This window comes from Lynx canadensis, chromosome A1, assembly GCF_007474595.2.
Source record: "Lynx canadensis isolate LIC74 chromosome A1, mLynCan4.pri.v2, whole genome shotgun sequence".
NCBI lineage: Eukaryota > Metazoa > Chordata > Mammalia > Carnivora > Felidae > Lynx > Lynx canadensis.
Window position 1 is genome coordinate 117036915 of NC_044303.2, and position 15002 is coordinate 117051916.

General features: G+C 40.9%; 1 protein-coding gene across 3 annotated transcripts in view; it reads left to right on the top strand.

Annotated features, from left to right (window-relative positions):
• LOC115516865 (protocadherin alpha-C2) overlaps positions 1-9524 on the top strand; it is a 130891-nt gene extending 121367 nt beyond the window's left edge. For 2 of the 3 annotated variants that reach the window (XM_030319991.1, XM_030319967.1), the window contains one exon: positions 7574-8182. In XM_030319991.1, coding sequence (XP_030175851.1) covers positions 7574-7884 — 311 coding nt within the window. In that variant the 3' untranslated portion in view covers positions 7885-8182. Of the gene's footprint in view, positions 1-7573 lie in introns of all 3 variants that reach the window. The other variant, XM_030319976.1, reaches the window with a different exon arrangement.
• Positions 9525-15002: the final 5478 nt, after the last annotated feature.

Consider the following 15002-nt stretch of genomic DNA (forward strand, 5'->3'; position numbering starts at 1 on the left):
TAGAGTCTTAAAGTTTATTTATTTTTTATTTATTTTGAGAGTGAGAGATGCTGGGGGTTGGGGGATGGGCAGAGAGAATCCCAAGCAGGCTTCACACTGTCAGTGCAGAGCCCAATGCTGTGCTTGAACTCGCCAACTGTGAGATCATGACCTGAGCCAAAATCGGGAGTCGGAAACTTGACTGAGCCACCCAGGTGCCCCTCCCCCCATAGAGTCTTGACTTGTTAGTCTTGGCCTTGCCAGTGAGCTAGGTTCCCTAGGACCAGAGGGAAGGGACTTGTGGGAAGTCACAGGAGGGGGAAAAGGAAAAGAGGAAACATTCCCTGGATTGACTATTTGCTGGTACTGGCCCTGGTGTCTCTTCCTTTCTCATCTTCTTTAAAGGGGAGTATTTCCTTGATCCTGCCCCCAAAGTCACAGCATTTTATAGGTGAATATGGCCAAGGGGCTTTAGTGCTCGGTCAAGAGGGACTCAAGATTAGGAGGTCAGTAAGTGTTGTTCGTCAGATTCTGAAGCTCTTATTTCACCTGAATGAGCCCTCAGAGATGTTTGCTTACACATGAACCAGAACAGGTTAGTTACAATCTTCTGTAAGGGACTCTAGAAACCAGATTTCCTTCTGCTCTGCAGAAGCTGGATATGAGGAAGATGCACTGGAATGGATCTCTGATCGCTTCTTGGAGTTAAGGCTGAGTCAGACCAACCAAGACTCCCCACAAAGGCCGAGAAGCTCAGTGACATGTAAAAGAAACTCATTAACTCTTAGCAGTCCTGCTGTGAGGGGCTCCCTTGTCCAACAGACCTAGCCTTTAATGTCCTTTAATTCTGCAAGATAAAGACATCTCTGAGCTCTGCATCTCCAGATGACAGTCCTGAGGCCTCATGCAGAGTCCTGGCTGTGGTTGGGAAAAATTTCCATCCTGGGCTATGTGAGAGACCCCAGAGTGGTATTGAAACCCAGTTTTCCTAGATGACAAATCCCGGCTTTTAAACACCTGCCTTGCTTTTGTCTCCATCTCTCAAGGACCGGGTCTGTATGTTAAAGGTAAACAGGCAGCTTCTGGCTGAGCTCAGTTGCAGATTTATCTCCGATGGCTAAAGAAATTAGTCTTAGTCTCAGAGAAAAAGCATCCGTGGCCCCCGTGTCCACAGAGCAGTAAAGTTCACTCTGCCAGGGGAAGCATGTTGTAGGGAAAGAGATTTGGGGGAGAGATGAAAGTTCCTTGCTTCTTTTCCCTACTGCCTGCTGGTACTTGAGCTAAATTTGCAATATATTCTTAACCTGCCTTCCTAGCCCCAAGAGCTGTGCCATATATAGTTGCCCATATGTGGTTCAATTTATTGGGCTCTTACGTTGTGCTGGCGATCAGGCTTAGCACTTTACACACATCACTTCACTGTCTTTAGGGACAAGCAGCAGTGAGTGCAGTCAGTGGAGGGCTGTTGGATCTGTTGGAGGGCCTGCTGCTTCTCCTACCAGTCCTTGAATTCACCCACCCAGCAAGTATTTATTTAAACCCCTGTTATGGGCCAGGAATTGTGCTAGACTCTGCTTAGGTAGTGGTGAATGAAGCAGATACCTTTTCTGCCTCTCTGGATGTTACAGTGACAGATGGAGGTGAAGGACATTGCTGCTTGGCCGGGAGGGTCATAGAACACCTCAGTGAGGGGGGTTACATTTGAGCACAGACTTGAAGAATGAGGAGTCCTGCTAAGAATAGAGGGGAGATCATTCTAGGCAAAAGGAAACTGTGTGCATACAGGCCTTGAGGCAAAAACAATCCCAAGAGGAGTCTGAGGACCCAAAAGAAGGCCTGTGTGGCCAGAGGCTAGTGGTGAGAGGGAGTCTTGGAGATGAGATTGGAGAATAAAAAATATCAGATTATTGAAGGGCCTTATATACCATGTTAGGGAGTTTGATTTTTATTATTTTGTTAAGGCAGTAGAAAGCCTCTGAATAATTTTAAGCAGAGGAGTGATGTAATCTGCTTTCTATTTTTAAAGAATTTTTACTGTATGTATGCTATATTTCAGTTTTTAAAAAAGGGAGAAAAACTTAAGGAGTAAAGATGACTCTGGCTCCTGGGTGGAGGGCTAGAGAGAAGCAAAAGTCAAAGCAGGCTGGACAAGGAAGAGCCTGTTGCTATAATTCACATTCAAGGTAATGGTGCCCTGAAAAAAAGGTAGTGACAGTTCATATGGAGAGAAAAGGACAAAGTCAAGGTATATTTAGGAGGCAGGAATGACAGATCTTGATATACGTTAAGTGGAGAATGGAGAATAGGGAAAAAAATGGAAGTTTCTGGCTTGAGCATTAAGGTGAATGGAATGCCATTTATTGAGACTGGAGAGATTTAGAAAGGAATAGATGAGAGGAATCAAGAGTTCTTTCTGCTTGAGATGTCCCATGAGACTTTCAAGAATAGATATAGGATGGGCATTTGGAGACATGAGATTGGAGCACAGAGGGATACAGTCTCTAAATATAAATCTATATCTCATCAGCATATTTGGACGGTACATATACTGATGGACATGGCTGAGACCTCGAAAGGAGTGAAGAGAAAGAAGAAGGTACAGTGCCAAAAGAGGAGAATGGTTTGATAAGGAACTCATAAAAACAAGTGTCTCCCAAAGCGGCGGACAGATGCCCCTGAGAGGTTCACTACAGTGCAGACTAAAATGTGACCACTGGCTTTGGCAATAATGTGATTAGTGAGCTTGACATGAGCAATGTTAGAGAAGTAGTGTCTAAGAATGCCAAATGAGAGGAGATAGGTAAGTGACAGGTCGGGAGATGGAAATGGCAGATGTAGAGAATCTGAAACTGCAATCAAATGTAAATGGTTTATCTTGCAGAATTTTTCAGGATTCCACCCCAGGAGCAGTGTCAGATACATGCATGCTACTGTGATGTCAAATGGTTTCAGTGTCGTGGCCGCTGGGATTACTTTACACAGAAAGACCATTACTCTTCCTCTCTAGATCTGACCTCTACTCTTCTAGAAGTCATCCATATCCTTTATCATGTGTCTTCCAGCTAGATTCTTGGGGAGGTCTTGCATTGAAAACCCCTGTGGATACATCATAATTTCCCCCTACCCAGGGCAAATTTCATCTCTCCTCTGGAATCTCCTTTGACTTTCTCAAGTATAATTAATTTTTTCCTCTGGAATCCCATAACACTTCTTGTGTACCTTGGTCATTGCATTTATCCAGTTGCCTTATAATTGCTTGAGTGTCTGTCTCAACTAGACTCTGAGCACACTGAGGGAGGGGGCTGGGTTTGGAAAGTAAGGTTGGCTCCCAGTGCTTTACCCAAACAGGACTATATTTACAACAGGATTCCATTCTTCCATACTAGGTAGCATCCCTCTATACCCACACATCTTTCCATCTCTTCTCTGCTTCATCCCATCACCCCTCAAGGTTATTGTGATACAATTAGGATCAAATAGTTGGTTCCACTAATTCATCTTTTGTTTTGGACAAAGTAGGCGTCAAAATACATTTGTAGCCAAAGTTTTCTGTAATCACACACTAATTTGCTGCTGCTTATGCTGCAGCTGCTGCTGCTTCCTTCCCCCCCCCACCCAACCTCCTCCTTCTTCCTCCCCCTATCTCCCTGCCTCCCCCCGCCACCTTCTTCCATCATGTACCTCTGGTTTAGGTTTTTCTCCCATTACCTGAAGACAATTAAAGTATTTTGAGTATAATTGCAGACAAAGGTTCTGAAATCCTTTGGCGGTTCTTAGTTTGGGGGAGTCAGGGGACGGGGGTGTTGTCCAGGTACCACAGAATCTACTTATGTCTACAGCTGCCTTTTATGTTACCATCATTATTGAGACCTCCATTTAAAAAATTCTAACAGAGAACTCAGGAGACCCCAGAGGTCCTTAGAACTGTTTTGAGAAAACAGTAGTGTCTACCCAAAATGAGATTCAAGTATTTCAGTTTGTGATTACAATAACAAATGCCCAGGGCTTCTTTCATTGTAGAAAGACTACAAAAAGTTAATTAACAGCACTAATTGTTCCAGGGAATGCCCTGTTTACAATAGCTCTTACAACCTCAGGACTTTTGGTTCTTTGTTTCTTTTTATGAAAAAGATTCTCTTTAATAATATTTTTTTTTCTTTTTACTGAGGTATAGACATATAACATTATATTAGTTTCAGGTATACAATATAATGATTTGATAGTTGTATACATTATAAAATGATCACCACATTAAGTCTAATTGACATCTGTCACTATAGTTACAAAAGAATTTTGTTTGTGTGTATGTATGTGTGATGAGAACTTACAGATCTCTCTTGGCAGCTTTCAAGTAAGCAGTATCATCACCCAGGTGATTAAGAGTCCGACTCTTGATCTCAGCTCAGGTCATAGTTTCAGGGTTGTGAGTTCAAGCCCTGCATTGGGCTCTGCACTCTCAGTGGGGAGCCTGCTTGGGATTTTCTCTCCCACTCTCTCTGTGCCTCCTCTACTTGCGCATGCTCTCTCTCAAAATAAATAAATAAAGAAGTTAAAAAAAAGAAAATAATTGGGGTGCCTGGGTGGCTCAGTCAGTTAAGCATCCAACTTTGGCTCAGGTCATCATCTCATGGTTTATGAGTTTGAGCCCCGCATCAGGCTCTACACTGTCGGCACAGAATTTTAAAAAAAGAAAGGAAGGAAGGAAGAAAGGGAGAAAGGAAGAAAAGAGATGCTTTTTTAAAAACAAACAAACAAACAAACAAACCCAGAAACAATCATCACCATGCTGTATGTTAACATCACAGTGACTTACTTATTTATAACTGGAAGTTTGTACCTTTTGACCACCTTCACCCATTTCACACATACCTGTCCCCTTCCTGCCGCTGGCTACCACTAATTTGTTCTCTGTCTCTATGAGCTTGGCTTTTTGTTTTTGGTTTTGTTACTGTTGTTTTTTAGATTCCACACATAAGTGAGATCATACATTATTTGTCTTTCTCTTTCTGACTTATGTTGCTTAGAATAATGCCCTGAAATTTCATCCATGTTGTTGCAAACGGCAAGATTTCATTCTTCTTATGGCTGAATAATACTCCATTATATATATTGTCAAACATAAATAAAATCGCCAGTTATTTTACCAACAAAATGAGTTTATTAGGGAATAGCAGAGGAATGCAATTTGGACAAATTGTGGTAAACCACAGGCAAGTCCTAAGAGACTAAGGAAAGGTCACCTCTTACTAGGTTTTAGGAGGAAATTGGGGAGGGTTGTTTTGATCAAAATTCTTTGGAAAAGAACAAGAGTCTGAGATCCGTGGTGGTTTCTCTTTGGCTTCAGGTGGTGGTTATTGTGTTGTTGCTGGGGCAGGGAGAGATTGTCCTTTCTTTGTCTTACAAGCAGGTGATAAAAGTCCTGTGTGAAAAGTATCTTTGTCAAGATAAGAGTTACCTTCCTTCTTCTTGTTGGTAGTGCGGGCTTCCAGGAGTGGTATGTGTGCGAGAGATCCCCCTTCCAGGCTTCCTGACTCCATTATTTTTTTTTTTTAAAGTAAGCTCTACTTGCAACATAGAGCTTGAACTCACCACCTAGAGATCAAGAGAGTCACATGCTCATGGATTAAGCCAGCCAGGTGCCCATCCTGACTCCATTAAATGAGGTTTTCTTTACTCATTTTTACAATACATGCCACATTTTCTTTATCCATTTTTCCATCTACAGACACCTAGGTTGTTTCCATATCTTGGCTATTGTAAATAACGCCACAGTGAACACAGGAGTGCACATATCTTTTCAAGTTCGTGTTTTCATTTTCTATGGATCAATACCCAGAATTACTAGATTGTATGGTATTTCTATTTTTAATTTTTTGAGGAACCTCCATACTGTTTTCCATAGTGGCTGCACCAGTTTACATTCCCACCGACAGTGCTCACAGGTTGCCTGTTCTCCACGTCCTCGCCAGCACTTGTTATTTCTTGTCTTTTTGGCGATAGCCATTCTGACAAGTGGGAAATGATATCTCACTGTGGTCTTGATTTGCCTCTCCCTGATGATTAGTGATAACTGGGCAACTTTTCATGTACCTTTTGGCCATCTGTATGTCTTCTTTTTAAAAAAGCCTATTCAAATCTTCTGCCTGTTTTGAAAATCAGAGGGTATATTCTTTTGCTGTTGAGTTGAATGAATTCTTTATACATTTTGGATATTAACCACTTATCAGATATATGATTTACAAGTATTTTCTCCCATGCAGTAGGTTACCTTTTCATCTTGTTGATGGTTTAGTTTGTTGGGCAGCAGCTTTTTAGTTTGACGTAGTGTAGTTTGTTTATTTTGCTTTTATCGCTTTTGCTTTTGGTGTCAGATTCACAAAGACTCACGTCAAGGAGCTTACTGCCTATGATTTCTTTGAGGAGTTTTATGCTTTCAGGTCTTATGTTCAAGTCTTTAATCCGTTTTGAGTTTATTTCTGTGTGTGGTGTAAGACAGGGGTCCGGTTTCATTCTTTTGCACATAGACGTCCAGTTTTCCCAAAACCATTTCCTAAAGAGAATGTCCCCTCCCCACTGTATATTCTTGCCTCCTCTGTGGTAAACTAATTGACATATATGCATGGGTTTACGTCAGGGTCCTCTATTCTGTTTCAATATCTAAGTGTCTGTTTTTATGCCAATACTATACTGTTTGATGACTATAGCTTTGTAATATAGCTTGAAATCAGAAAGCATGATGTCTCCAGCTTTGTTCTTCCTTCTCAAGATTGCTTTGGCTGTTGGGGCGCCTGGGTGGCTCAGTCATTTGAGTGTCCGACTTCAGCTCAGGTCATGATCTCACCATTAGTGGGTTCATGCCCCACGTCAGGCTCTGTGCTGACAGCTCAGAGCCTGGAGCCTGCTTCGGATTCTGTGTCTCCCTCTCTCTCTCTCTGCCCCTCCCCCACTCATGCCCTCGCTCTCTCTCTCTCTCTCTCTCCCCCTCAAAAATGAATAAACATTACAAGAAATTTTTTTAAAGATTGCTTTGGCTGTTTAGGGTCTTTTGTGGTTCTGTACAAATTTTAAGATTTCCTCTTTCTGTGAAAAATACCATTGGAAATTTGGTGAGGATTGCATTGACTCTATAGTAATATTAATTCTTCCAACCCCTGAGCACAGAATATCTTCCCATTTATTTGTGTCATTTCTTCAGTTTTTTCCATAAACATGTTAGAGTTTAGAGTACAGGTCTTTCACCTCCTTGATTAAATTTATTCCTAGTTCTTTTATTGCCTGTTCTGCTTTAACCCAGTACATTTTCCATCCCATTCCCAGGCAAAATAATCATGACCACATTCTTTAGGAAATTCTGCACAAAGAACCAAAAATATGTCCCTAGAAAATTAGACTTCCAGACCCCTGGTGAGAAAATCTGCCTTCCTGATTGTTTCCGAACACTGACCTTGCCCTCAGGCTCAAAGAAATAACCCCTCATTTCTTGGGGGGTGGGGGAGCCAGGGTTGTCTGTGCAGCTTCCCCTGTATTCTACCCACTAGCGTGACCTGGAAGGCGTGTGTTGACTCTCACTGACTTGGGATGTTTTGTCTTTCAGAACCAGAGGCAGGAGAAGTGTCCCCTCCAGTGGGTGCTGGTGTCAACAGCAACAGCTGGACCTTTAAATACGGACCAGGCAACCCCAAACAATCTGGTCCCGGTGAGTTGCCAGACAAATTCATTATCCCAGGATCTCCTGCAATCATCTCCATCCGGCAGGAGCCTACTAACAGCCAAATTGACAAAAGTGACTTCATAACCTTCGGCAAAAAGGAGGAGACCAAGAAAAAGAAGAAAAAGAAGAAGGGTAACAAGACCCAGGAAAAAAAAGAGAAAGGGAACAGCACGACTGACAACAGTGACCAGTGAGGTCATCTCATGGAAACAAGCCACTTAGCCAGTTTTTGTAATAATGGCAAATCTCTCCCATGTAGCAACTCCCCACTCCCTTCTCCTATCTCCATGAGCCCTCTCTTATAGACCTCAGAAATCTGCAGAAAGTTCCCTGTGTCTGTGTAGATCACATTTAAGAGGTTTTGTCTTAAAAGCTTTACTAAGTCTGGTGTTAACTCTTTCTCTCCACTTTGGCTTGTTTTCAGAACCTAAAAAGCAGACCCAAGTTTCCTTTCTCCTCCGCCGCAAAGGAGAAGCTTCCCAGCCCCGCCAGTGAGAGGTTGGACTCTCTGCCCTGTGCTCCGGGGATCCTGTCTTGATGACACTTGCAGGGCAGGCTCAAAGGTTTTGAGATTGAGCAGCTTGGGTGTCTGTGGCCACTGGGTTTGTGTGGTTACCGTGGGCGTGTGAGTGCCAGACATTGGCTGGGATGGGCCAGATGAGACTAGTTGGTGCAAGGAGGGCTGGGAAACAAAGGCAAAGAAACAGTGGGAGTTGCCAATCCAGGGGGAACGTGAACTAAAAGGGACCAGACTTTCTAAATCTTACAACTCAAGAGGCAGTGGCCACCCTCTCGCAGACAAAACCACCCCTGCCGACAAGGCTTTGGGCATCCTCAAGTCTGTTGGCTGTGGTGTCATTATCCCTAAAACCTGCATTACACCTACAAGCCAACAGTTCAGTGTTGAACGGGGCCAACCAGGGCACCAGAGGCAGATCTGATGTGTTTGCTGTGCGTCCTTGTGCTCACTTTATCAAAAATTCTTTTGCACACAATGTTTATGAAAAGGCTAGATCCTTTTCCAACACATATGCAAAAGCAGAAGCGAAAGAAAACCCCAACACCTCACTTTATGCTGTTTGTTGTTTGATAGATTTATTTAAAAAAGAGAAAATCTATGACTATAAATCTTTAAAGAGAAATATGATGAGTCCCCCCTCAACTCCTCAAAAGAGAATCCAGTCTACAGCCATTTAAATGATCATTGCTGCTACAGAAGTGCTTTAAGAGAATTGCCTGAAACATCTGTATTATACCGGCCACCTGCCAATCACAGCTTTACTCTTTCAGGTCACTCTGGGGCTGCCTCTTGCATGTATTAATTACTAAATAAAAGGATCTTTCTCTGTCTCTTTTCTAAGAAACAATTATGTGCACTTTGAATACACAGTACCTTCTCTAGCCAACTATATCAAGACCCCGAAATTGAAGAAAAATAATTGTTTTCTCATACACACAGTGAGCCGACTTTTCAATCCTCGAATTCTGTGATTTGTCTTGGTGTGCCAGCCCACACCTTCTCTTTGGTTTAGTTTTCCTTTTTTAGAACACTCTGAATTGCTAATCTTGCTGACACCTATGATGTTACCTGAAATCAATCTCCCATATGTATGCTGTATGCTATTATAAGACTCCTGAAATATACTTACTCCGTGCTTGTGTATGTGAATGTTAATGCAACTATACCTAGAGTGAACTTTAAGCTTTATTGTTGAATGTAATTCCATTATATTTCCTTTTGTACACCTGTGAAAAAGTGGAGTAGTGTTTTTTTAACCATTGTTAATCAGCTTTTGTGTATGAAAGACACAGTAAAATTTCTTTCTTAAATCAAGACACTGGTGATTCAAGGAATTTTATTTATGGTCAGCCAAGAGCTGTCTCTTGCCAAGACTCCCTCTGGCAAGGGAATAGATAGAGCTGTTTTTTTCTAGTAACAATTCTGGAATGAATACCGTGGTTATTCCCTGAGGGTATGCAAGCACAAAATTTACCAATCGGACCTCTCTGAAGTCACAGAATGCTTTGAAATTATAATGACATCTGGAATATCAGCTCATAGCGAAGAATAAAATTTACTGTCACCTTAAATAAGAAATTTTAATTTTGTTAAAATGTACGATTTAGAAGTTTAATTACATTATCTTTTAAACGTTATCATAAAAGGTAGGAGTCTGTTATTAAAACAAAAACATTAAATCTCAAAAAAAAAAAAAAAAAGCCTGTTCTGTCTGCTTTTAGCTTCATTCTCCCATGTTTTGAAGGGTGTGTAACTTCAGCTCTGCAGGATTGCATGGGGTAAAACTTGTTGCCAACACATGTGAACCATTGCTACATTGTAGGTTGTGATCATTTTGCCCCACTGAAACCCATGTATCTGACCTTACGTGCCTTTTGAATACTAGGAGAATCGGGCTAATTTATTAATGATGATAATTATGATGTATCTGTACAGCACTTTTTACATTTGCGAAGTGCTTTCCAGTCCATGTTAGTTACTAGTTATTACAGCTGTAAGGATAAAACACGCCATGTGGATTCATTTTTAATTGGTGCTATTGGTATTTATTCTGTTATTGCTAATAAATGGAAAATGGTGGTATGAAAGAAATGGTGGTCATTTCTCAGTATAAGAGTAGGAGAAAATAGAACGGTGATTATCATTAGCTGTTATTTTTGAAGAAGTTTGCAGTATGACTCTTAGAGTATCGCTCTCTGGCTATCTCCCTGGCTTTTGTGTTTATCACTAAGGCAAAACGCTCGATGGAATCAAGACTCAAGACTCTACAGTATTACTAGAAAGGGCAGTCAGGAGGCTTCGGGGTCACTTCCCGATACACTGTTTCTGTCTTCTCTAGTAAGAATTGCAACAAACCAATTTTTTATCCCTGGAGTCTTCCAGTCATCTTATTCATTACGTGTTTAGCCTTGGCTCTTCTCTCCAGTTGGGCAAATAATGCCCCCAGGAAATAAAATTTTATGCATACAGGGCACATGGTAGCCACTGTATGAAGTAGGTTCAGTTCACAGTCTATATTCCGTAACAAATAGATCTTCCTTTTTGTAGTTAAATTTTATGAGCAGTTATTCTCAACTGGGAGCAATTTTGCTTCTCAGGGGACGTTTGGCAACATCTGGAGACATTTTTGGTTTTGCTACTTGGGTGGAAGTTCTTCTGGCATCTAATGGGCAGAGGCCACAGATGCTGCTAAGCACCCTATAAGGCACAAGACAGCCCCCCACAGCGAAGAGTTTTCCAGCCCCAAATGTCAATAGTACCAAGATTGAAAAATATTGAAACAGAATGAGCATATAATTTGTTGTTGAATCTATTTTTGAGATGGAAAGGGAACACCATTAATAATTGGGATACAAGATTTAAGCTGGGCTTAAATCCCAGTTTGCCTTCTATGGTGACTCTACTTACAGAAAGAAAGAGAAACTGACATTACACTAGATCTTAACTAACTGGAATATAAATAAAAAGTTGGGAAAACAGAAAGAAAAGAGAAAGAAAGAAGTAGAGGAAAGAAAGAAAGGAAAAGAAAGAAAAAGCAAGCAAGCCAGTACAGCGCTATAACTTGTTAGCTGGGGAACCTTGGGCAAACCACTATGTCTCTCAGTTTTTCAGCCTCTGTTTCATCATCTGTCAAATGGGAATAATTCTAGTACAGACCTTATAGATTTGTGGAGAAGATACAGCAAGATAACCTCAAAAAGGTTTTAGCACAGTTTCTGGCGCACTACTAGATAGTTGTTATTATTAATAATCCTTTTCTTCCATCTCCTCACCCTTTTTCAGAAGTTTAGCTGTTATACTCAGGACAATTTTCCTATTGATTAAAATGTGAGTGACAGATTATAAAACATAAACTTTGCAATAAAAATATTTTTATTCCTTCATGTTTTTGCTCACCTCTGAAGGAAAAGAGGTGAAGTGAGTTTCCTAACTCTTTACTTATTTCTATCCTGAACAATAATGAGGTTTCTAAGTGGTCAAGCAACCATCCTGTTTACAGCTATTCCACGTCATTGATCTGAAAGCCAGAGATCAAAGGGTTTAGAAGTCACTTTGCATGTTCAAATGAATAAATTCCACATGAGCTTAAGTACAACAACTTGAGAAAGAGAAGAGTTACCTCCACAACTTCTTTTGGCGAATGGGCAACTCAGGAACAAACCAAGTTTCTCTCTCTTAAGACTTCTTGATGTGGGTCTTATAGAGAGAATGCAGGATTCATGCTTTCGAAGAATTACAATTCATCAAATTTTAAAGGATAAGATTCCCCAGTGAGTGTTCAGAGCCTTTGCTGTTGGCTTTTAGGCTAAAGTCAGATTCTAAGTAAGTCGCAAAATGTCATATTAGTATATTTTATGTTTTATAAATTCAGAACTCAAAGCACAAATGTAGTTGACCAAACACTAAATCAATTCTAATATTAAATCCAGATTTTCAAGCCACCAAAACAACAAGAGGCATGCTAAAACAAACACATAAAAAACTACAGATAAGCTTCCTTAGGATTTGAAAGCCCCAAGAGCTTTCCTAAATAAATGGCAAGTTGGCCTCTCCTTGACCCTCTTTCATCAGTTTTGTTTGTGTTTCCTCTTCTTGGAGAAAAAGCTGATCACATAATTTACCCCAGAATTCACTTGACTGTTGACTAGCAGGACATACACTTGCAACCTGAGATACCTCTCTGATTTTTATGCAGACACACATACACACACAGAGACCTTTCTGTTCTAATAAAGCAGGGGGCTTTAGCAAAGGAGCAATGTGCTCTTCTTCCTGGGAAGTTGGACCTAAGAGTGATCAGTAGCAACCCTATTGTCAGAACCCTTAGGTAAAGTGCTTGTTGGTTCCCATTTTCTCCATGGGGTTGATCCATGGGGAAATGCCTGCCGAAACATGAAGTCTTAAAAGTTTTTTTGCCTCAAAAAAAATCTGAGTTTATCTCTAGGCTTAGGTTCCTGTGAGAAAGAGACTGCTCGATTTACTTCCATAGCATGGAGTCTAGTCTGCATAAAGAAATAAGGGAGATTAGGTAGTGAAAAACACAAAGCCCAGCAATTTGTTAGGTTATGCAATTATCCTGTGACTGGGGAATCATCAATCCTCAAAGAACATGAACAATTCAACCACTGAGCCAGCAGCTGGTCTTAGAGCAGAGCTCAACTGAGGCATAAACAGGCAGGAGACTTAATTAAATAGCTCCCATTTTTAAGGTCAGCTTTCACTAGTCTAACTTGATTTAATTTTATGTGACATTTGATTTTTATTATAAAAGTAATCATGTTCTTTATAAATTAGAATCTTAACAATTCTCTCTCACACAAGTATCCAATGTCAACACGTTCAGGTGTGTTTTTCCACATTTTTCTCACGTGCATGTGTGTGCATGCCCACAAACACACACCACACACACACACACACTCATAATTAGGAAGGAGACTTTAGTCAATGAGCATGGTGCTCTTCTCCCTTAGAAGTTGTGCCTAAGAGTGGTATGTAGCAACCCTATTGCCATAACCAGTTAGGTAAAATGTAGAAAATTAAACTTATGGGGAGGGGGCACCTGCCTGGCTCTGTCAGCAGAGCATGTGACTCTTGATCTTGGGGTTGTAATTGGGTATAGAGATTACTTACAAATTTAAAAAATCTTAAAAAAAAGAAAGTTAAACTTATGTGATATATGCATATCATATGCATAAGTGTAATTGTTTTCCTTTTCAAATTAAAAAAAAGATAAGCCATGCTTGTTACTCTGAAGCTTTTTTTTTAAATTTACAGTAACATGGAGATTTCACCAGTTAACTCTAAATCACTTCTTGTAATTCCTGTACAAATTTCATATAATGGCCAGATGATAAGGTCATAATGCATTCACCTTTTCCTTTATTAATGGACATTTAAGCTAACCCAAATTTTTGTGACTAGAAACAAAAAATGGCACTCATGTGCAATGATAAATTCAGTACCTGGGCTTTATAGTGTATCCCAAAGGGGAAATTTGGAAGGACTTTATGAACTTTATGTGACTCCCTCTAGAGTAGAATAACCCAGACCTCTGTCTGAACACATGCTCAGTTTCAGTACTCCACACTAAACTATGGCTCTGTTTATATAGATAAATGATGAAAACAGAAGAGACATTCACAGGAGAGACAGAAGTAAGGAAAATGTGCTTTCATTTACTTGCCCCAAATCATTTCTTGGGAGCTCCATTTCACCCAAGACTTTTCTTCATCCAGTCACAGATTGAGGTGCACATATGAAAGAGGGAGCCTGGAAGACAGTTCAAATACTTGCTTAGGCCCATGCTATGTTAATATCATCTGGTTGAATATTGCACAGAAAGCAGTGTGATTTTCTTCAAGGTTGTTATATCCTAGCTGAGAAGTAGACATCTGCGGAACAGATTTCATTTTAAGAAAAATAAATTGTTTATCAATAATGGCTCTGAGACAGCCACGGAATCAGGGTAGCCATTCATGTGTTAATCTCTCAGTTACAAAATCATCTGGATCACAGCTTTGAAAGGTCTTCCTCCCTAAATTATTGATATGTATCGGCCTTTCAAGAAAGAATTACACTCCCGAGTCCTTAGGTTTATTCCATTCTCTAAGGCTAACAGCATTCATTATCCAGATGAAATACACATTTCTTCTCAACCGCGGGAGCTTTCCAGATCACTTTGCTCTTTGTCTTCCTCAGGCATACGGCCAATTTTCTGGGAGCCAGGGAGTCTGGAAGCTTCAGTCTTCCTTTCACACCTTTCAAAATGGGACAGTTAGCTTAGAGCCCAATTGGAGGTCTCGTGGACTGGTTCTGGAACGTAGGTGGGTAGTGCAATGTTTGGGAGCAAGAGCTCGAACAGACAGTGCTAGATCTAGCCTGGAAATGCCTGTAGGACGCAGAGGTGGTTTTCTGCAGGCCGAGCTTACATCAGAAACGTAGGAGCATTCAGTAACTTTCTTTGCATAAATTTGGAATGATAGGGCAGAGGGGCCATGGGACAGGTCCAGTCTGCTGGCAGAGATGTGCATTGTAGAACAGATTTTTGATTGCAAGAAGCCAACCCCATCTAGATTAAGCTAGAAAGGACAGTTTATAAGGGCACAGGTTGTCTCACTGAAACTAAGAATGGGAATGCAGCTGGGCCTCTAGAAGGGACCAGAGGTTAGAAAGCCAGAACTGTTTTTGTGTTTTTTTTTTAATGTCATCTTTTTTGGGATACCTGGTGGCTCAGTTGGTTGGGTTTCTGACTCCTGATTTCATCTCAGGTCATGATCCCAGGGTGTGGGATGG